The sequence below is a fragment of the Cyphomyrmex costatus genome, unplaced genomic scaffold, assembly GCF_001594065.2.
Source record: "Cyphomyrmex costatus isolate MS0001 unplaced genomic scaffold, Ccosl1.0 scaffold241, whole genome shotgun sequence".
Taxonomy (NCBI): Eukaryota; Metazoa; Arthropoda; class Insecta; order Hymenoptera; family Formicidae; genus Cyphomyrmex; species Cyphomyrmex costatus.
In genome coordinates this window covers 1,257,727-1,282,837 of record NW_017276489.1, presented here as the reverse complement: position 1 = coordinate 1,282,837, position 25,111 = coordinate 1,257,727, and the positions used below count along the sequence as shown (strand labels likewise).

The 25,111-nt window shown below is 31.0% G+C and overlaps 1 protein-coding gene across 1 annotated transcript; it reads right to left on the bottom strand.

Annotated features, from left to right (window-relative positions):
• Dh31 (diuretic hormone class 2) lies at positions 1-21,226 on the bottom strand. Its single transcript, XM_018540375.1, has 4 exons — positions 21,141-21,226; positions 3,141-3,232; positions 2,273-2,374; positions 1-738 (listed from the first exon to the last, which is right to left on the bottom strand). Exons 2-4 carry the CDS (start codon positions 3,230-3,232, stop codon positions 606-608), a joined length of 327 nt encoding a protein of 108 aa, XP_018395877.1. The 5' UTR covers positions 21,141-21,226; the 3' UTR covers positions 1-605.
• Positions 21,227-25,111: the final 3,885 nt, after the last annotated feature.

Genomic DNA, 25,111 nt, shown 5'->3' with positions numbered 1-25,111 from the left:
TATTAATCAATTCTTAATGAAGATTGAATTATGTTCTATCGAATTGATATAGAACACAAATGATAGAACTATTTAAAGTGCTATTCGTGTCCATTATGAACATATAGGTATTTATATTTACTTCATTTTAAATAAAAGTATTTCCGCTCGAAGGAATTATATTGCATCCGCTTCTACAAAAACAAAATAAATAAAGAGCAATTTGACAATGCAGTTGCAAACTGCCAGTGGTGCAACTACAAGGAATGTGCTAAAGCTGTAAGTGTGCGAGGATTAAATGGAGGAATGTAAAATTGATCGAATTTATCAACATCGATTAACTATAGTATTATCTACATATAATCGTATCTATAATTTTTAATTAAGGAACTTATGCTATTTTTGCGCTTTGAAGAAGATGTATATGTCTATACACACACTCTACAGATTTATTTAAGAGAAGAGAAGTAATGGCTCGAGTGCATTTAGTTACGCCACTGGCAACGGACGATTCTGAGATCAGTGGTTCAAGCTCGAGGTAGAGATAAAGTGGAAGGATCGAGTCGGGAATGACGTTATTAAGAGTTGTATAGTAATCTCTCTGCATCAGCGATCGTGTGTGCGATCTACGCTTGTTCCGAGCGACGCCTTCGTCCGGGACCGCCGGCGTAGTTCGCTGCCGCGAGTCCCATCAAGTGTTTCGCCGCCTGAGAACCGCTGAAGCCACGACTAAGACCCAGATCCAATCCTCGTTTGGTGCTACGAACGTACCGAATGAATTGATGTGTTTATTACACTTTTATTTGAATCGAACATCTTAGAAAGGGCCTTGCTCGGACTATAACATGAGTTTGCAAAACTTAAGAATCGCAAAAAGCATTCGAGTAGCATATCTTGACGTGACTATATATGTGGATAAGAGCCAGACATCTCTGATTCTATCACGCTGCTCTTATATGGCAATTGATTGAAACGAAGTATCATCTATATACGGATGTGTGCCGATGTAAAAAAAGGACACGTACAGTGAAAATCCATTATCGACAGTTTTTAAATAAAGCCCTTCCTAAAATGAGCGGTTCCATTTATATCCAATGGAATTAAAGGCAAATAAAAGAGACATTACGGTACGGAAGAAGTATTAAAGGAAAAATGATATTCTGAATATAGAGTATTTGCGGGTAAATTTCTCAAATTCCCTATATTGAAATGCTTTCTATTGCACCACAGTTTAATTTGAGATCCAACTCTTATTAAATAAATCTTAGTGAAATTTTAATAAGTTTTTTCTTGAAAATCAATTAGCTGAAATATTACGACTAAGGTAGTAAACACAGTATACGCATAATTTTATGAAAAATATATATACACACATATATATATATATATATATATATGTATATTGAGTTTTGTGTGTGTGGGTAAAATAAAAATTTGTAGTATTATTTTATATTTATAATATACGTCTGTGTGTTTAAAAAAATTTAATAATTATATCATTTGATAGAGAAGTTTCAGCTTTAAAAATTTGTTTCTTGAACTACGGTACGATAATTTTTAATGGAGTTATAAGCAATCAAAGTCGAAAAAAGCTTCTTTTATTAAATTTGCGATAGCAGTAACGAAAAATAATAATAAATCTTAGAAACATTTTTTAAAACAATTTTGTCGAGAAAATTAGAAAAATTCATGTTTTAGAAAATCGAAAATTTTCGTAAATCTTTTTTTGGACATGTGATAAGCCCACAAAGTGAAAAGAAAATTTCCTATTTTGTGTGTGTGATCAGCTTATAGTTTTCTATATGTTAAAATGACCGAACTAATAGAAACTCAAAAGATATAGATTTCATTCAGCAGATTCAACACACTCGCTGCTATTGATGTATTTTTCTAGATTTAAAAGTCTGATTGGTTGATCTAGTAGAATACACTAATACTCGTAATAGTGAGCGCTCACTCAACTGTTAAGTCTGTTAAATGCAGCCATAGAGATGTTTCATAAATAGAGACCTTTTTAAGCTTTAAAACTATTTTTGATAATTAAATTTTGTTTATTTTTAAGGATTTTAAGTTACGGTCATTTGAATTTTGAAGATTGTAGTATTATGAATTTTCGTTTTAACTCAATATTAACAAAATTAATATCCCACATGTATGAACCTGACAGCATGTTCACCTAAAATCAGGACTTAATAAGATATGATGTCTGAAAAACGTTTTATGTTTCAAGTTTAGACAGATACAGTAACATGAATTATGCATACGTTAAGATATCATTGTAACATTATCTTACTTTTCCATCTCAGGGCGCATGACAGTACGACTAAGACGAGAGAGTATCTCTAGAAATTCGTCTCGGTCTATGTCATCCTGCTGATCCCAATAACTTTCATGGCTGCGTGCGTAGTGTACAATAAGAATTCATTGATTAATCGAGAAATATGTACACAATAATAAACATCAAATTACGCGAGATAAGAAAATTGATAAAAATCGCCAAAATTTACGACCTCTGTAAAATCTATTTTTTTTTCACGAGAAAAAGACGAGAAAGAGACTCTGGAAACCGAATTGAATGATACGGAAGAAGTAAAAATATGGTGGCAAATATAATAAGGGACAGCGTTAATAGACGTGCCTGCAACTCGGAATTATCCTTCATGATTGTCTAAAACATCGTTCGATGAATCATTTCAGTTACCAGGATTCCTTTCAATCGTCTGGCATGTCGTGTCAAATAGCAACTAGGTTAAACTGTTCGAGCAGATGCACTTCTGCTTCTCGGTCAATATATTCATTTAATTGTAAATAAGCACTCGGGACAATTTCGATTTGCATTGATTCTAGTTGAGTATATCTAAATATTAATTTCAGACGCCTACTTATTGTTGAATACAACTTGATTAGTTATAGGTACGTAGCTAAAACATTTACTGATAGCGTTCGTCCTTTTCCATCGATAACGTTAAAGTTTACAATATACATCTTTGAAAAGAGAAAATATACATAATAATTCGATATAAGTCTTTGGAAAGAGATAAAATTCATGGGTGTTTTATTTATAAGACTCGGGATTTGTTAATTTTTATAATATTCTAATAATTCTTGTTTCTCGTGTTTTCTCTTTGATTTATCATCCAAGATAGGAAGAGTTACATTACCTATGCGGTATTGCATCGGCTGTGAGACTCGAAATTGCGACGACAACGACGAATGCCAGTAGCGTGCACAAAGTAGTCACCTTGGGCTGCATCTAAAACAAAGTAATCATACAATTATAATAACTGACTGTATGTTTATAAATCGAGAGCTAATTATATGTAAATCGTAAATAAGATCAGAATGGGAATCAGATACACGCGGCTTTATAGCTGAAACAATCTAGGCACTCAACATAATAAGACCAGAATCATAATATGCTTTTATATGAGTATGAATGTAAATATTCAGATCTCGTCTGGAGATCTAAATTCTTGCATTACATAATAGTGCTTGACATCTCACATTAAGCATTAAATTAGACAGTAAATGAAATTACACACATCAATATAGAACGTGCTCACATGCATTCCTTTTTATTATGTAATCCTGCGATATTTCTCGTTCCATTGTTCTACTTGACCTACTATCTTTACCATCATTTAATGGAAAATATGGCAATGTCAATATATGCTTTGCCATGCGTGTCTACACAAATCCCAGTAGAGAAACGTTCCTGATTACGAACAACTCTATTACTGCAGCGGTTTTGGGACTAAATACCTGTCTTGAAATATTCGTGAGATTTCATCTTCATGGAATTTTAAGTTAAGCAAAATTCAACTCAAGTATGAAACTTATTCAAATACATGACAATAGTTGTAACGATAACTATCGAAAAAGTACTAACAAGTATATTGTAAAATCTGTTCTGGAAAAAATATGTTTAAAGTTTTCATTCAAGATTGTAATTTTATCAGCAATTGAATAGAATAGTAGGAATTGTATTGTTTAATATTTTTAAATATTTTGCTAAGATAGAATTGGAAATAAATGAAATAGAAAATAAAAGAGAAAGACATATATAGAAAGAATGGCTTTATTAAAGTATTTGAAAATTTAACTACAGATCTGAAAAACTTTGTTAGAGAAAATAATTATGTAGGATGCTCAAACTGATTGCTATTACATTGAGAACAATTTTTGCTTAAAAATAGAAAAATCAAACAATTTTGATTATATTAATCAAAATTTTGATTATTAGAATTAGAATAGGGAGAGCAAAAGAGAGAGATTTAAATAGAAAATTTTTATTTGTCTATTTCCAATTAGAATTTTAATTAATGCAACCAGACTTTTTCCTCATGTCGAATATTGAAATTTTTTAGAACATTCTTCATTATGCTTAAATATATCCTACATAATAATTTTAACAGCCCAATAAAATTATTTTCAGATTTGTATCTAGTAAAATTTTTAAATACTTCGGTAGAATCATTCTAGGATTGCCACAAAATTAGAAACCAGGAAAAAAGAATTTTGTTAAAATTATTTCTGAAAAATTAAAATTTTTGGCTTTAAAGAAGTTTAATATGCGTCGCGTATATCACATTTCTACGTAATTTTGGAATATTACCAACTTAACAATTGAATACAAGCTGTATCAGTATTTAGCAATATTAATAGTAATTTACATTGCTATGTTAAGCTGCTTTTTCAACAAAATTTTTGATGATTTAAAAATTAAAAAAACAATAAAAATTCAAAATATTATTGAAAGCATCAAGGAAAAGTTAGAATTTTACAGGATAAAGAATTTGTGACAATCCTGTATTCTTTCCGTGTAGAAAAATTTTAAATATTTTATTAAAGTACCATGTTTGTGTTCGCCACCTATCTTCTATATTTTGTTTTAGGTTAGGAGAATAGCTCCTCTCTGTTATAAATGTACAACGTGACTTTCCTGATCTCATATCGCTAGATAAACTATAAGGGTAAGAAAAGACTGTCACAAAGATAAGAAAAACAATGTCTATTAAAAAGATGGTAATTCGCTCGTATATTTTTGAAAGCAAAATTCCCAGAAATTTTGTCAAAACATTATGCTCTTATCGCGATAAACGCGGCAAGTGTTCGTTGGTTAAACGATCGTCGATTTACCTATACTTATCATATTTTAGTTGAGCAATGCGAATATTGTTTCGAGACCATCGTAGGTGGTCCATATCTTTTCAAGTATCTTTCAAGGAGCGGGAAGTTCATTGTTAAACGCCAAGTAAAAGGAGATGAGAGATCGTAGGAATGGTTAAAGACGAAAGATGAAACAATGGTCCCTCCAGAATATGGAGAGAAGGTAGCGTGTTCTTGGCTAACAAACTATTCAACTCGCGATCCAGGAATAATGTACATGGGATAGAGATAGCTTTCTCGTTCTGCAGAATTAGTAGCATATCTATATAAGAATAAGATATAAGAAGTGGAAGATTAGAACTATCAAAGGTGTAACGATTTTTAGCTCAATGATGTAGAATCGTACAATGTCTATAACACTAGTTTACAAAAATGTTTTTTCAATTACTTTGAATTAGATAAGGTATTGCAGATTTTTGGAAAGAAAAACAATTAAAAAAAATATTAAACATTGTAGCCATGTTTTGAACATTAAACCTTAATTATCTTAGAAACTTGACGTTTAAGATAAAAGCTAGCAACTTAACTAGATCGTTATTTTTTATTTTCAGACTATAAACAATATCGAGCAGATTTGTGCAACATAGTATGTTTTCCAAACAGAATAATATTTAGAAACTTAAGCTATAGTTGAAGTTCTCATTTTATTTTATTTTTATTCTCTTTATGTCTACGAATTTTGCAGCACTTTTTTCTCTTGCTTTTTGGCGTTTATTCAATCAGCATTTTATTGCGATATAACTACAACTCGCTTTGAATAGTACCTTGTAATATAGATAGATAATTGAATACGTCGTTCGCGCAATTGATGGGCTGATATTCCATACCTATGTATTTATTTTCGCCTGTGAAAGACGATGCGTTTATACTCTGTCGTAGAACGTTATTTCTCTTCGACGGCGTATCAAATACGAATTTTTATATCACACATAATTATATACGAAAATCGCACTGTTTCGTTATTATTCTGTACAAAGCGTCTATTACAAATTTGTTGAATACGGTCTTATTTTTTAAATCCGTCTCTTTTTAACAAATTATATCCATATATGCATACGCACACACATACATGAATATTGTACATGAGAATAGTACTTTATAAAGTACTCTTTTTAATTTATGTTATGACCGAAATTTTAAAAGCACTCCTCCTGTTAATTTGCATTATGACCAAAATTTTAAAAGCACAGCTCTTGTTAATTTACGTAATAATCAAAAAACGAAATAAATCTCCATTTTCAAGTTATAGTTTCCCAAGTCATTTCTCTGCTCGTAATATCCACTAAATGGATCGTTTCCACGTTATAATTCCATACGCATAACATTGAAGGCAAATAGAAAACAGAAAGACGCACTGCACAGAGTTAACGTTCTGAGAACGCTTAAAGTTCGCGTTTAATTTTCCCCAGTTGCCATTAATGCGGATTAGACGACTCTGGCGCCATCGCTTTACTATCTGGGAGAAGCCGCGAGCCATAAATCTACGCAATTTCGTCGAATTTATCGTCCCCGATACTTAGCGTAACTGTACGTCGAACGAGGTGGGCGATATAAATCAAATCATATCTAAAAAGAAAAGCCACGCGGCAACGCAAGGGTATGCTAAGTGTATCTCGCGGTTAACGTCGTTAGTCCTCGATGTAAAAATTATTTTTCTTGAAAACACGTTTCCGATAATTGTTCCCGGTAGTGCCGTCGTAACCGCGGTGAATCTAATAACGCGATAATCGAGTTTCGATCCAGAAACCTTACTTGTGTTGATCGTTCAGTCTTGCGATTCCAGCCGGTTTTTTCTACCCCTCCTCGTCCTTGCGTTATGTGCTCTAATTTCCATAACTAAACGAAGTGGTTTCACTTTATCAAAAAGTGTTTGTTCACCATTAGGAATAAAACGAATCAATTTTATGTACAAATATCATACAATTATTTAACCAGAAAAAAATATCTTTTTACTAATTTTTGGAAAAAAGTAATCATCAAGAGAAATGAACTAAAAAGAAACTAAATTAAAAAATATATATTTGAATAGTTTTCTACATATATTTACTAAATGTAAACATATATTTTCTAATACAAGAATCATTAATTTGATTTAACTATCTTCTATTTTGAATAAATATTTATTTATTTATTAGTGTTAAAAAAATGTATTAAAGTTTAGTAAATTTTTTTCAGTATATTTCTTGGCAAAAATTTAGTCGCTCATTCTTTTTATATTTTTTCTCGTTATTGATTTTTTTCTTTATGCATAACGATATCGCTCAGTATTGTTGCGTCAAAATTGAAAATGGTAGTCTCATTGCAATACAGAAGGCAAGAGAGAAATACTATTTCTGAAATAATAAGACGGTAGCAGAAGAAAAAAATCCATTCCGATTCTGTGATATGCGACTGACTGCGCAATTATAATACGACTCAGTCATCTCACTTTTTAATTTGTTGCTTCGCGGACATTTTGTTATTAAATTTCCTCTGTAGTAAAATATGTTCCGCAACAGCATGAACGAATTCCACACATGGCTTTAAACGCGGCAATAACGATATTATTCTATTCACTTTCTAGATCGATTCAATCGCGGCAGCGATTTAGTTTCCGAGCGATGTCGTCAACAGCGATAGTTAATAAACGATTCTTTATTACTCGTATAATAATGCATGATACCATGGCGAATGACAAAATCAACGTACGCATGATGATAAGAACCATGCATGATTAAATTCGAATGAACGCTGATTGCTTATCGTAAACGCGCTATTCCGAGCTATATGGAAATCGAACAGTTTCAATTGAATTTGTAAAAGAACGCGTAGTCATTTCGGAATTTTATATATCATCCTGTACAATTAGTTCAATTATAAAAATAGAATAAATTTCTTAAATTCACATTTCTATTTTTTACTATCTAAATATTTTGTGTGTTCAAATTAAATTATCGTATTTTATTATCTATATTACATCACATTTTTACATTTTTTGAAATTATATGTTAATTATATTTCTATTTTCACTTCATTTAATACTTTTAATTATAATAAACTTTTAATTATATTAATATTTCATAAATGATATACAAGATATTTTGTAATTATTATTTATTATACATATATCTCATTATTTATTACATATTATGAAATATAATTTTACAAAATACGATAAAAACTTAATCGCAGCGTTTATCATATATATTTACGAAACTTATGAAATTTCTTTCATATTATTCAGTTATTTTCACTTCTACTTGATTAAGGCTAAGGCTACGGAAAAACTCGTGGGAAGTATTAGCAACTTCGAGACGGAAACTTTCACTGATGTGCGTGACAGTTATTCTTTTTCATAAAATGTTTCCATACGCGCGATAAAGTGGCAACTAATACAACCGAGACCGATTCTGCAATACATTGTCCGTTGTTGCAACTTTGCCGACATTGTAGATGCGTTTAAATGCATTCTGTAGTTATCGCGACGGTATATCGCAGACGCGGTGCATTTACCCTGTACTCGCCTGTATTGGAATATAAAAATAAAATATAAACGCGATTTACTAGACAATGGAATGACGTAAAACATGAAAACCTGTTGTCGCCGGCGGACACAGTTAATCTTGCAAAAACTGAGCTGTAAGGACATTAACGCGAGTCAATATAATTGCTGTTTGATCAGCTTGTGTCAAAGAATAATATTTTGGAACACGTTCTTGACGTAATTTATTCTTACATAGGATATTTCAGGATAATTGCTTTTCTTGTTTACATGTCAAGCATGTGAGCCTTATAGAAATTTCGTGCTTTCATTATTTTTATATATGTTAAAAAGTTATGAATATATTTTTTGGCAATAAGTTCTTCACAGATTTTAAGATGTTAACAGCATCAAATTAATGATCTAATTAAATACTGGGGAGATTATTATTATTTCTGTTTAATTGTGTTACAATAAATTCGAAAGTAATTGGCGCGTAATTATTTTTGTGTGAGATAAAATTTATTTTAATAATATTAATAAGATGTATTATTCCAGCTTTGATCATAATAGACGCTTTTCATATTTAACTGATTTATTCATGTAAGCAGTCCTTTTTTTAAGCTTAATACTATGAAATATTTTGTAATTATATAAAATTCAATAAAACGTAAAAGTTTTTTGAAATAACAAAAAATGATTTTATGTCCTTTTTATCTGAGGCTTATAAATCCTTACTATAAATCCTTACAATCAGAAAAGAAAAATGAAATGTCAGGAAATTCTGTCACTACGAGCAAACGTGATTATTCCCAGGATAAGAAGAACCGTAGTTTTCGAGTAAATAAATACATATACGGCTTAAATGGTGACCAACTCGATCGACAAATCGATTCAAACTGATCATATTTCCAATATGGTATAGAAAACAATGTGCACTAATGTTGGAATATTACATTCTGTTCAATTCGTATTAATACTTTGTAATATCTCATATTAATACTCCAATTTGTATTATAATACTTCGTGTTACAAAAATAATTACAACGTAGCAATATATGTTTAATACGAAGCTAAATATAAAGTGACTTAATGAACCAATTGTACGGACTGCTTGTTAATAAATAAATAATATTGGCTAATATGTAAAGCATATTATACATTTGTCATTTCTGCATATTCGTCAAAGCTTCGATAATTTACGCAAAATGAGCTTCGTTACATTTTAAAGATTTAAACCAGTCGAGTCCAATAAATATGCGAATTAACAACCTAATAAAATTATAATTATATTAAATGTTGCGAGCTGTTGTTATCGATTGTTACCATATTGACACTTCTCTCGTGTATAAAGTCCAACAGCTGGGTAATAAATTCCATTAGCATAACCGTTCTCGCGGAACAGCAATGAATGAATATACACGATGCCTTGGCATATTCTTGGCTTTCATTGTAACGATGATCGATCGATTTAAAGTTAATTTATAAAAACAGTCAATTTTTTAAATACATAAATATTCTTAAAACTGGCTTCAGATTTTGTTATTAGAGCACTCGAATTAAAGTCAAAATTTACGATTCATTGTTACACGAATATCTGCGTTATTGCGATAAATAAATGTTACATTGTGTCACGTACGTCACATCGAGAAAATTAAATTCTCGGCGTAAGTATATCGCGCTTATAAGAATGGACGTGAAGCCAGACGAGATGGATCCGCCTTTCTTCGGGCACCTCCAATAATGAGTTGATCACAATTTTACGAGCAGCTAGATAGTCAATACACAACTATGCGAACGGGCAATGTGTGGTTGCTCTTATGAGAATATTTGCCTGATCGGGACGTCATCTCGTGTAACTAGAAAAAAAATGAGAGAAGTATTTTCTTACGATATCTCATTCCAGCCGCATCTCCAGCTTATCTCGATTTTATGGGATTATCATCGTTGATGAAGTCTCGACTGTGATATATATTCGTCTTTTTTTCTTTGACGCTAATGTGGAATTTAGATGCGTAGGATTTGTGCAGTTACCTGGATTTTCGAGGGGAACGTGAACTGTTTAAGAATGTATACCTCTCAACTTGCCCTTAAGTTTGAGAAGTACACACGTCCCTATTTGAAATTGACGCCCCTAGACCGCGGTTAGAATTTAGCGGATTTACTCCACGCTCTGTGAAATTCAACATATTACATAGTTGCGTTTCGAATGCGTGAGATATTGAGAATTTATTGCAGGGTTGCAACCCTAACGCGCTTTAATAATAAAACATTTATAAGACAAACTTATTACGTATTACGATTTTATGTGTCTATATGGCTATCTATGATCTACGAAATGGATACAGCGGTAGCAATTTTTGTAAATAATAGATCACCTTTCCCCAAAAAAATTACTTTTTGAATTAATAAATATCAATATAGGGTGAAGAAGTTATTTCATCTAGAGCAATGTACAGATATCGTTTTAATCGCTTTCGCTCTTTTTTCAAAATAAAAAAGAACTTCCTGAGTCATCTCGACAAAGAGATTCATGATTACGCAAGAAACCCAAAGATATGTTCTGTATCCCGGATGTGAATCACCGTTTCTATTAGGTACTATATTCTCTGGTCGAGTTAACGACCGCACATTTTTAACATTTAAATTACGCAATAAAATTAGACTCGTTTTTAGCCCGTCAGAGTTAATCGTAAAGCAATTTATATTACAGTTAAAATTAATCAATCTTTATAAATCGAGATTAAAATCATAGATAGATAACATAAAACTGAAATGTCAAGTTTTTAAAATTCAAATTAAAATATTAAATTTTTTAAAATTCTTTACTCAAAATGGATAGGAGATAGGAATAGTAATTTTTTTTTGTCAAGGCGGAAACAAATTATTCGATCCTAATCTTCGATTAGAACATTCAATGCTTCAAGTCTTCTTGAAAGTTTACCAAACTTTAATGGAAAATTGAATGAAATAATTGAATAAAATTGTAGTTGTAATTAAAAGCTGTATTACGTTTCTCCCTTCCATGTTTTTATTCGTTTATCCTTAAAAGGTTCAAGGATATATACTGATTACAATCAATGAGATTACAAAGTAGAGTATTGGTGTCACGTGCTAATGATAATACATGCTGTTCCAAACTTAATTTTGACATAGTCGACAAGATGACATTTTGGAACTCCGTAATTTGGATATTGACATTCGACCTGTCATCGTTGTGATATCCACGCGAAAGTAACTTTCCGTTCGAATATACGGTTTACACACTACGGTACGTGAATCCTAAGAATGCTTGACTTCGTGCTTCACTTAGAGAGATAAACTTAAGAAACACTCAAAGATTCAGTGCACGTCCGACAACCAAGCACTGTTTTTCCTTTTTAGTACCGCAAATATTATTTCAAAAATGTAAGTAGCTAACTCAAGATTTCTTTTTAACCTTTTTGGTGCACGCTCCGTTATTTTCGATCTTTTATAATATTTGTATTTGCATTAAAAAGGATATTATTTTGAGCAACATTTAAAATATGCGAGACACAGAGAGAGTACTTGACTAAAATAAGATTTTTCGTTATTTAAAGTAAAAGGATTAAACAATAATTACATAAAGAATATAATTTACTATTTTATACAATACATTGAATATTTCAAAAAAAGAGAGAGAAAAATGCGTATACGCAGTGACAAAATTTTCCGAAAGATTACGAGATTAAAAAAGATATGCTTGCTGACATGGGGCCGTAATGCATTTCATGCACGCGTACGTGGTGGCGAAATTCCACGTGGTGGAATTTCGACAACCCTTCGCTGCCGAGAGGGAAAAGGTGCCTTTGTTTCAGGAAAGTCCCCTTTCCTGTCGTTCGCCATTGCTGTCATTGTTATCGTGGTTGTCTATCCGTGGTTTCGGTTGCTTTGAGAATTTTGCATAGCGCGAACGATGAGCAAGTCCGATGGTGAATTCGTTATATAAAATTTTGCCGCACGCGCAAATTCAATAAAAAAATTATATTATAGCGAAAAAGAATCTTTTCATACATTTTTCGACACTTTATTTAAAATGTAACAGTAAAAAAACGTTATTAAACTCGTTAAATTGAACGAGATGGATTTCTGGTCTCTTTTAATTGGCCTGTTTCAAATATTATATTTTACCTTAAAACAGTGTAGGATTACAGTCAGTTTTTAATTAGACATAAAATAACTCCATAATAAATATTAACGGAGAACGATATTAGCGAAATGGGTATATGGCTTATTGTTAGTAGAACTTTCATCGCGTATGTCTTTCTCAAAATGATGTATCGCTTCATTGACATTTATATATTAACTTATGCGTGAAATTGATTGAAATCCACTACGAGAATACTATCATGCAAATTATTATAAATATTCGTTTCTCTCATAAAATTAATTCGAAAAAGCTTCGATAGCTGAAATAGTTCTTATTTTGACGACAACTTTAAGAGATCAACGTAAGAATTATATCACTTCAATGCTCAAGTCTAAAATAATCATCGTAAAAAAATAAGATGTTTTAAATTGTAATCAAATTGATAAATTATTAAAATGTGCTAAGGCATTTTTTATAATTAATTAAATACGAATTTTTAATTATTCTTGCCACGTATAAAATAAATTTTGTTGTATGATAGAAATAATAACGTTGTTACGTCACGATAAAGCTAAAGCTTGCATGAGAAAATTACTATTCTCGCTGTAATCTTGTGGTGATTTAATTTTAAGCGCTCAAGAGATTTGGCATACTGAATACACATACCGCGCGTACAGCTGTTGTACAGATAAAGCTAAGTATGGTACAGATAAAGCTATCCATATCCTGTGATAGACACACAATTTTACGGATTGTATAATAAAATTTCGAGCTTATAGATTTACCGTTGGATCAATCTCATCAGACCTGTTGGTGTTCTGTTGGACGTACTAACGACTTTTTAGATAAATAAACACAGAGTTGACAGTTAGATCTACATGGATTTGAAAAATAAATAAGTGAACAAAATGCATTTTCGTCATGTAAATGCATACAAAAAGATGATACATTTTATATAGTACAAATTGTTTTAAAAAATTTCAATGTTTTATTTGTTATAGTTGCACTCTCTTATTTTTTTACGTTACATTTGAGTCAAGTAAAGAGCAGCTCTCTCTCTCTCTCTCTCTCTCTCTCTCTCTTTTTAAAACATTAATTGTATTATCTTACTTTACAAACAACTTCATTACTTTACTTCAAAAGAGATACAACTCAAAAAGTTAAATTAATTTTTTTTGTTTAGAGAAAAGAGGAAGTTATTTTTCAATTTTCATTGAACAGAAACTTATTGATTAATCACGTCATTGAATAATTAATGATTGAATAATCACGGCAAAAAGAATGTATTATTAATATAATTAAATGTTAGTGTTGTTATATATATATTTTCGTTTTACCCTTAAAAACATTTGTTTTGAGTTACGATTTCAATGATCTTTATGAAGTAAAGTTTAGTTTTGATAATTGATGGAGGGTAATGTTTACTTAAATTATTCATGATAATAACTTGAAAATCACATTTTTTAAGTTGTGTTACTTTTGAAGTACAGGAGTAATATATCTGCATCATATTTTTAATATAATATGTATATGAGATGACACAGAGAGTTATGAAAAATTCTATTGAAATCTTCTCAGGTGTATAATAAAATTGTTACTCGCTGCCTTTGTTTAAGATATTGTTGTACCGTGTAGCTTATTAATTATTATTTTATATAGGAGATATTTTCCATGTTTATCATGTTTATATATCATTACGTTTTTTAGCTTTTAATTAATTAAACTGAAATTAAATGCATCGCAGTTTGTGAAATGGTTGACAGTGTCACGGAATATAGTTTCTGCATATTCAATCGTACTTAATTATCCAATTTCCTGACCGCACCGTAACTACGGTAACACGCAATTTCAAACACTTTCGTAATCATTAGCCAGTTACGAATTATCATTTTATTTCAGTACCGATAAACAAGGATTTATCTGAAGTTGTTTATCATACGCGAAAAGCGCGTTTTTGCTTAAAAACACTTTCCAATGAGACAGATTTCTATGTCAATTTTAGAATAAATTTGAAATATACTATTAACAATTAAATATCTATTAAATTTCCATATTTCAATAATAAAATAATGCGCTTATATTTATTAAAGTTATTTTTGTGTCATTCCATTTATAAAATGACAAATAAACAAGAAATATTAATAATAATATTATGAAAGCAATTAATTTATTTCTCTATATCGCATTAAAATTTTCGTTAAAACTTTATTAATTATCGACATGTTCGTTTTATTGTTTGTAAAAATAAAAGTGAAAACCAATGAATTTCTCGGATACATTTATTTTCGTAAAAATAAACTAGACGCGCCTGTGTCTCGTCGTTTTTCATGATACGCGTTAAGCCTAGGCTCTTACTGCTCCGACCTCTATTATTAAGAGGCTGCCGTATCTTTTCGATCAAGAAGACAAACTAGACTTCATGTTTACTTTATGGAAACAATATCTCGATGTGTTTTTCTTAGGAAAGCAGCATTTCGACAGTTTCGACTCTCATCCCGAAAACTCTTGTCACATTCGATGTCTCCCGGCATTACATCATGTTATACGTGTTAGAAAGTCTCTTGCATCAATTGGAATTCTGGTTGAAAACAGACAAATATCAGAATTTTCTATTGCAGTTGAATCTATTATAATTCTATTATAATTCTAATGTTTTGAATTTAAATCAATCTTAAATGTTGCTTTAAACGTTATCTTAAATTGAAAATAATTCTAGTTAAGATGATTAGAATTCTGATTGATGTGATCAGAACCTTTTGGTTCGTCCATTTTCAACTAAAAATAGTTCTCAGTGAAATTATTCATTTTATGATGATAATCTCATTTTACTTTCTAAAACGCGATGATTACAGAATATAAATCTTTTCATTACCCGCACTGAAAAATTTAAGATTTTAACTCGAAAATTAGTTGCGGAGATAAACATCGTAAAGATATTTAATTAAAAAAATTGAAGAGAAATTACGTTTAAAGTAAAATATCTATAAACAAAGAAGAGAAAATCCTAGACTATCTCTATATACGATAGATTGCAGGAAGAACATTGCCATTATTAAATCGGTTATGAATATTCGGTGCTCGTACCTTTCACGCGCTAATATTAAAAGCTACTACTTTTCAATCCACTGGAATTTCTACAACTGCCGCAATAAAAAGAACGACCAGTTTACCTATAAATCAATGATACTCCGCGCCAGGTGGTTCGCGCTTTAAACGCTTAGTTCTTCGGAAAATTTTTCGTTTCAATGAAGTCACTTTGTCTGCGTTTGACTGCAAAAATGATTAAAGAGGCCGGTTTAATGTAGATCCAAAGAAAATTATAAGCGGGGAAGAATAAAAATTGCGCTTCACATTTCTGAAAGTTTAATTATTATTGGATGAATTTAAAAGTGACATCCACATTTTTAGTAATTACTTCTAGAAATTATTGTAATTGATTATTATATTTTATCGTATTTTATTTTAGCTATTTCATTAATAAATATATTTTATTATTAATTTTATTATAAACTCTCTCTTTATTATAAATTTATTTTATATTATATCTTTTATACCTTTTAAAATCAAATAAAAATGTCATTAATTCACCTATAAAGAAAAAATACACTGTTAGTCTGTGTTAATTCGAATCGAATTTAAAACAAATATATCGCCATGAATTTTTTTCGATTACATACAATTCGTTAACAATATTTTCCAAAGTTTTTTTTATCTAAAGTTCAATTTGTAATGTTGCCCGGAAAAGCGCAATGTGGAAAATTAAATTAACGTATTTTGTAAATCAGACACTCCATGCTGTTTATTCTACTAACATGAGTGCGTTTAAAATTGCATAAATTCTGAAACAAATATGAAATATACATCCTTTTTCTGCGAATATGCGCGCGAGAGTAAATACTTTAAACAGTTTACCACGACGAGAGAATATATCATGCGCGTTCGTCGAGGAGATATATCTCTCGCGGCTTTCATATCATTGAGCGTGAAAGTTAAAACGTGTTCAGGTTACAAGTAGAACTCGCTACCATCAAGAGTCCATTCATACGAAACTCACGAACGTATCATCGCAAAATGACATTACTAGCCACGTCCCGTCGAGCGTTTTGTGTGCAGAGTGCAATTTGCTTTTCGTCAGTTTATATAAATATCGTTATTCCAAAAAGAGCGTTATCTCGTTTAAACCAGAAATAGAAATGACTATATATCGTTGTGTAACCCGTAGGTAGACGTAACAATAATAAAAATATCTTAAAGATCAAAGTTTTATTTATCATTTCTATTCTATAGATCTGCACTTGCTTTTTCTCTTATTGCTATTTAAAAAAATTTCTCACAGTTAAAATATTCTATAATTTGGATTTTTAATAAGCTTCCTCGAGATAATTTTTTAATCATATTAAAGAGACGTTTTATGCGTATAATTTTATTTTATTTCAAAGCTCTTTCTGTCTCTTTCTCTCTCTGTCTTTCACATTTTAAAAAACAGGGTTATAATTATTAAAACAGCATTATTATTAAAACTGCAAATTATTAAAATCGTAAGAAAGAATTTTTGTTAAGAGATATATTTTAAATAATTTTATCTATAGAGAAAGTGATTAATTGCAACTATCTTTTTCATTTCCCGCTTGTTAGTTAAATGTCAGCAAAAGTGCGCTCAGATAACGTTAGTTTTTTATCGCTAATTCTGGAGCCAATCCTTTCATCCAACAATTTCCTGCCGACGTAGTGTGGCGCCGTACTTAGGACGCGTCACTGACCATCGTCGTTAATCGTTTCGTAAATACGGCGAACACGTCTCTATCTAAAGTCAATCGTAAAATATTTACTTACATTGCCGCACGCAAACCATTGTGCGTAAATATTTGATCATCGATTTATAACAGCTACCGCACCAAAATTCAGCTTTTTCAAATTCCACCCTCGATGGGAAGCTCAGCACGTTTCTTTCAATTGTATTGCCTTTCCTCTTTTAGAATTTAATCAATAACCATATAAAATACGTCTCGATTTACATAGAAAATATTAAAAATTATAAAACATTTATTAATAATATTATAAATTAATACAACCGTATATTTCATTCGTGCAATATATTTTACATGAGAATTATTTGTTCAATTTAATTGAAAATTAATAGGTGTAACAAGATTTAAGTAATACGAATACGAATATTATAAAATTCAGAAATAATCATATAATTTAAAAATAATAAGATTTTAGTCATTGTTCATAATTAATTTCAGATCTAAAAATATCATCTACAAATTTTTCAATATATATAACTATAGATAATTTTATGAAAAATCTAGATTTTTCTTCAAGAAAAAAAATTACAGAAATATGAAAGTAGAATTTGTTATCAGTTAACTGATTCGCATTGATGCTTTCAAAACGCACAATTTCACAATTTCTTTTTCTTTCTTTCATCTTCAGATCTTCACACTGATGAAACTAGCTTTCTAATTTGCGGAAAGAACCTTAAGTGCTTTTCATGTTATCACAAACTCGTAAAAAGTTTTGGACAAAAACGCATAAAGTTGCATGCCAACAGGCTTTTAGTGCTTATATATAATAAAAATGTGCGCTGTCGTGTATCATGAATTTGTTTTGTTTTTTTTTAAATTGAATAAATGTGATACTATATATACCAAATGCAAAATTAATTAATAAGTTAATATAATCTAGAAGAAAGAATCCTATATATTCAATTAAAAAGCATATGTTAATACTTAATAATACTTATATGCAAATTTTTGAATACATTTTTCAGCTTTATAAACTGTACTATAAACCAATTTAATTTATCGAATTTGAAACCTAATAATAAACTAAAGTCGAAATATAATATCACATATTAAATTGATCATCAATTTAATACTGATACTAATAAGTATTTTTCAAAGTTGTACATATTATTGTAAAAACCGAATGTTACTAAAATCCGCACCAAATATAGGAGTCTTTCTTTTATTTGACAAATTTATTGTGTTTTGCTCTTTAAGTTTTCCAAATTATTTGGTAAACTGCAGCTTATTAAAAAATTTTACAGTAATACTATTTTGTAAGTAATTATCTGCAATTCAAACGGCTGATTAATTGGCTTATTAATCAATCGTGCAATTGAGGAAATTGTAGGATACGCATTGCAGAGTAATCTCACTGTGCGTGTAATTCCGCGATAATGTCCTGAGGCTGTAATTAGATATTAATCGATCGCAAATTATCATAATGTGTTCCCTGCGGTTTTGTGTTTTGTGTCGAAATACGCATCGGATTTTTTTTTACCTGTTGGCAATAGCATTGCGGAATCACGATTGGTTATTGCGGTACATATGCCTCATTAGGTGCTTTATCTGTCAACAATTAATCCTTTTGCTGTTACAAGCTACGGACGTCATGTGCTCTCTCGACCACGATCATATTTCGAGCATAGAACAAACATTAATAATGATGAGTATTTTGTGAATGAAAATCCATTCACGTAGAATTTTATGCGTTTAGACGCTTCAGTATAATTTGTATCAATTTTGTAGCAAAAATTTTTCTCATGAACTTTTTTCTTAAAAGCGATGAAGATCTTGTAACTTAAAAAGTCATATAAATTCTCATATTTTGCGTTATATAAAGTTTCATATTTTACATCTCTCCGACAGGGAGAAAGTCCACTTCATTTTTGAGAACAAACAATGAATTTTCATTATTTAATCATGTTATAATCCGTGGAAGTTTCTTGGATAAATGGATTTAATAAGATATTCAGTTTGATTAAAATGAAATTTTCTTTCTCCACACTTTTGTGTGTTTTTCCTTTCATCTTTTCGACCAAGCGTTTGGAGACTTTTAAACAAACGTAATTCGTCGCATTTCGGAGGAATTTACGCAATCGAATTTACGAAGTTCCATGCAAATCATTTTGCGATGTTTAATCTAAATAATTTCTTCGCAGTGAAATTATTTGTCTTGCATTTTGTTCATCGTGAAGTATTATCCAGAAAATACTCTTGCTTTCACGTATCAAAAGCAGCAATCCATAGATTCTTTTTTCTATAAAATATATTCTTTTATCTGTCATGATAAGAGATTTATTATCGCTAATAAAGCAAACGTAATATTCCTTCGAAGACTACATAATAGAACGAATTTTTTGTAAATACGTATTTATGATATAATATAACAATTTAATTATTCTATTACCTAAAATATTCCGTTCTAAAATTTCTATAAAATTTTATTTAAGGCCTGAATTTTTTTTTAATTTGTTTCAATCAATTTCTTTCTCTACATGAACAAAGTTAATTTGGTAATTTCAAAATTATAATAATGTAGTCGCAAATTATCCTGTTTGTACTAGAGAATATACGAGAATTATACGAAAGACTCTTCAAATATCCACACTAACTTTTTCGAGTTGACAAACTATGTGGAAAGTCATTACTATTCAATGTAATTTTGTATAAAATTTTATATAAGTCCTAAATTTTTTTAGAAAATTTGTTTCAATTAATCAATTTCTTTCTCGACACGAAAAGTCGATTTAGTTCCAATTCAAAACTATTGTAATATAATCGTGAATTATTCTATTTATATTAGAGAATATATGAGAATTATACGAGAGATTCTCCAAATATCCGCAGTAACTTCTACTGACAAGCTGTGCGGGAAGTTATTACTGTTCATTGTAACATGGAGTCTTACTACTGTCTGTAGCAATGCGGGGACTTACTACTGGGAGACACAGTGCTACAATTTACTACTGGATAATCATACAAGCGCGGAGTTACTTCTCTAACTGTAGGGGGTGTGCGTGCAACTTATCATCCTATTTGAAAGATTGCTTTTACTAACACTGCGTTGCTGTGATAGAACTAACTTTAGATATCTTTGTAAGAATTAAATCTTTGCACAGTTTAAAACAAACTTGAGACAGAGATGAGATTTTGATATCCATTTTTCCTTATTTTATTAAATATTTTATAAAAACAAAATTGAAGACATTATTTTATCTTGATTCGAATGCTGGCTGTGATAATAATTTTTGTAATAAATTAAATTATTTTTTATCATAGTAAAAAAATTAAATAATTTACAATTAAATAATTTACAATTCTTAAGATACTTAGATTAGCAAATCCAATTATTAATATCCTTTTAAAATGCTTAATATTATCAAAATGATTAAATTGCTGCCAATTCAATACGTAGTATTAATACTCTGTAATTAATACTGTATTCATGATTGAAAAAAATTTTGGTTCGCGCAATTTACATAATTAGATACAACATCTGGTATAATATTTTAACGTTTTTACGTTATAAAAATTGTAATTTTAAAAAAATTACTTGCGAGACGTTTCTTAAAATGCCGAGATTATTACGCGCGAGAAGGAAAAATGGATACGTATAGAAATGAACGTGTACCTTGACGCTGATGAGAGCCAGGTAGCTGACAAAAGCGGGCCTGCGGGAGAGCTCTACGGGGATGGTGGTGTGTCGTCCAGCGACGGTTGCGCTATACTCTGCGAAGGCGAATCGTCCGCTGCGCGTTTATATAAGCCCGCGACTTTGCGACTCTCGCACCCCCTCACACCCCATGTACGTCCCCACCCCCGGGACGGTGGTTCCCACCCTGCCACCGATTCGCCGCCAAAGCATTCTCGTCCAATCAAACGTATCCGTGTACCTCGATCACAGCGTTCTCTCCTCTTGTCCCGGAAGACGACGACGACCACCCACGATTTTCCCGTGGCGAATTCGTATCTCGCCGTGAAATGCAGACGACGAGGTTGTCGCTGGGATATCTGAGTATGGGTGTATTCCACAGGTGCTTGGCCCTGAAAACTTCCGCGCGAGGAGTCTTTCTTTGATAGATTACCTTACCGGTTATTCGCTGAGAAAGCGCTAATAGAACAGATAAAATGAATTTCATTACTTGTACGATGAGGAGACGATCGATTCTTTTTCGCACGCAATATTATGCGCATTGAACGGAAAAAGTATCTTGTATAGTCCGTACCTGTCGCTCACAAAAAATATATTGCAACGTGTGAAACGATAACGACGGTGATATAATTTATCATTACTCCCAAGAGTAGTGATGTAATACTTTTTTGATATCTTTTTTTGTAGAGAAGATGGTATTATGGCTGGTGAATATATCATGGCTCTTCTTAATATCTCCGCTATTAGGTAGAGTATTCTAGTGATTACTTATGGAATTATTGGTTCAGTAATTCGCCGTTACATCATGACACTAATATGCCAATACACAGTACTCGCAGCACTTTTTATTATGCATTTTTACTTTTAAACATTTTGAAACGGTTTAGAGGTACATTTTAACATTTACTTCTCTTCACATACTTCTTTATTCTTATTAAACTTGAGCGTATTATTGTACAAATAGTATATTTGAATGTGTCATTTAACTTTATTAATTTTATTTGGCTACATATATTTGGAGTTACGCGAAATTAAATAATAGCTTAGCGTTTTGTTAATATGGTCCTAAGCGAATTGATTACTGACGATTTTCTTTTCGAGATTTTCATATCAAAATAATTATTCCATGTTTTTGTAATATTTTACTTTTTTCTCAATTTTGTAAAAATACTATTTTTTTTTAAACAAAACCAATTTTTTAAGTTTATTTTTATGGAAGACACTACATTATCACTTCTGTTCTTTTTCGAGCCAATTTATGTGTAGTTACACTTTTATAAATAGTGTCCTAAGTAATAAATGTTTTGTAACTTTGAGTCTCGAATTGATTGAACAACATTTTGTCAAATGTAATCCTTAAGTTTTAAATTTAAATATTAATTGTTGAAGATAAAAGTTGTTAATGTACATAAAATTTAAATGGTACTATAATACCATCTTTTCCTCTAAATTATTTCAGAATTAATACTTTTTAAATAAGAACAATAAGAACTCTCTCTTTCTCTCTCTCTCTCTCTCTCTTTCTCATAAATAACATTAGCGAAATAAAAAAAGACATATAAGAATTAAGTATAGACATAATTACGTAAAGATAAAATATCAAAAGTAAGGATTCAATAAAATAAAAAAATATACTATACGTGTTTCTTTAATATTTTTAATAATTAAATGGTCTTAAAATTAATTATTGTTTGAGATTTGTTCTCCAAATAACTTTCAGTATTAGATGTGATGGAAAATTAATCGATAAATCTGTTCCACGAAATACAATCCGAAATCAACGGTGATGCGCAGCGAACGTGGAGGTTCGCATTTTCATCTATGGGATCAGCTAAACCACAATTTCGAATTTCAATCGTTACCTTCTCTAAGTGATATTAGGGGGCGCTTTAGAAACAAGATACGAGAAATGCAAACCAGCCGAAATGTAGGCCATGTATTATTTCTCTCTGATCGACTGACGTGTATTATCTTGTATCGTAGGTCACGACCGGTCAAATATCCGATTTACATGTCTGATGTGTAACTTGTTTCAGCGTATTGTAATCTAGCGAGGAATCCGATTCATATCGATCATTGAAGGTAACAAATGCGTCACGCGCTAGCCTGTTCGAAATTATTCCGAATCATTTAGCAACACATTACGTAGTTACAAGAAAATGGCGATAAAATTAGGCGAGTCACTAGACAAACGGAGGAGACGAGTACGAAGGAGAGAAAAACGGAGGAAATGAAAGTAGACTAAAGAGAAAAAATTGTGTCGCTAGTCACGTTCGAGTCATCAATTTTCGATATAAAGCTCGAGTCGTTTGATTCTTACATCCGAGTGATACTGACGCAAGTATTCGAATCGAAAACAAAACTTGTATCAACGTATTGAGTCCAGTTAAGCATATTATATATTTCAATTCGCAATGAATCTTTAAATATATAATTATATAATATACAATAAATATCTCCTGACTATGGAACATCGAATTAATTGTTTATTACAAGATAAGAGATTTGTATTAATAAGCTATGGATTGGGTCTTATCTTTCATTTGCATACTGATGACCATAATGATATATGTATTCAATTTCATTTGCACATTGATGTGTGTGTGTGTGTGTGATCTCGGTAATATATTCAATTTTCCTGCCGCCACCATAATCGATCTAAACTTCCAGATTTAAAAAAAATATATACATAATGTTAGTACGATAAGCAATTTGTGGTGTCGATTGATGCAGCTGTTTACGCAGTAAGACCTACGAAGGATCGATGTACACGATCTGTTTCTCGTCACTACGCATCCACGAAGAAATATCCAATTTGCCACGAATACAACGAGTACTGTTTGTTCCTCCTTGAGATGCGAGTGGATTTAGGTTGCCATTCTTATACTATATATTTGTGCTTATACGAGGACAATCTCCCTATATAAATATTTCATTGAAAGAATCGCAAGCTCTTTACCATTTGAAAATAAAAGGCTTCGTACTTTTATCGAATTCAATTTTATTCTTAGATTGTTTTTGAATATGATAGAAAAATATATATATAAATGAAGTATTTATATTATTTAAGCTCGTTAAATAATAGACCTGTTTTTATTTCTACACTATCTGAAGTAATGCAGGAATAAAAAATAGACCTATATATAACGATAAATTTGTATAACTGTAGATATTAAATTTTTTTGATACTATACTTTTCGCTATCGACAGTATACATTTTTCACTATCAGACAAAATTTATTTTAGTTAGTTTATGCATGTATTTTTAATAATCATTATGCTCTCTAAAAAGGCGTTGTTTTCCTCATCCACATACATAAATTCCACGTATTTTGCATTCAAAGATCGGAAATGTCCCGCACGTGCTCAAAGAGCAAAAAATGCCGAAAATACATGTCGACGGACATCGCGTATACGATGACAAAGAGCATGATAGTCAAATAATAATGTCTTCCATTGCTTTTTTTATCTCTCGCATTCCTTCGTTTTTCTCGTCTTTTTTTCCGTATTTCTCTCACTATCTATCTCATCTGAGCATCCTCGAACCCAAGGAAGCATCCTTGACTTTCCCTCTTCCTTCGTCATATCAAGAACTGCCGTTATTACCGTTTATCGCGTAGCCCCTTTCCAGGGCGTCGCCTTACGCTATTGTCGCCATGCAAATTGTGGGATAGCCCATTTTAATAATGTCCGCGTTGGTGGGTACTCGAAACAAATAGCCATCGCGGACATAACGTAGATATAAGCGAGTGATGAAATACCAGCGTGATGCATTTGATATATGGCAATGTATGGTCGGGTAACTACGTCACGGTTCGATGCTTTCGTTGACGTGTGTTGAAATTTGAAAGATAAATGAATTAAAGTGTAAAATTAATTAGAGGTTTCATTCAATCTCTGATTATGATAATAAGTTAATCGATTATTAAGTACACGAATGACATTATTAG

What these genes read in the sequence shown, in the direction of transcription:
- Dh31 (XM_018540375.1), bottom strand. Translation starts at nt 3,232, where the DNA reads ATGCAGCCCAAGGTGACTACTTTGTGCACGCTACTGGCATTCGTCGTT. An exon ending in GCCGATGCAATACCGCATAG is followed by an intron (nt 2,375 to 3,140) that starts GTAATGTAACTC and finishes CTACGCACGCAG; the next exon opens with CCATGAAAGTTATTGGGATC. An exon ending in ATGCGCCCTGAGATGGAAAA is followed by an intron (nt 739 to 2,272) that starts GTAAGATAATGT and finishes GTACGTTCGTAG; the next exon opens with CACCAAACGAGGATTGGATC.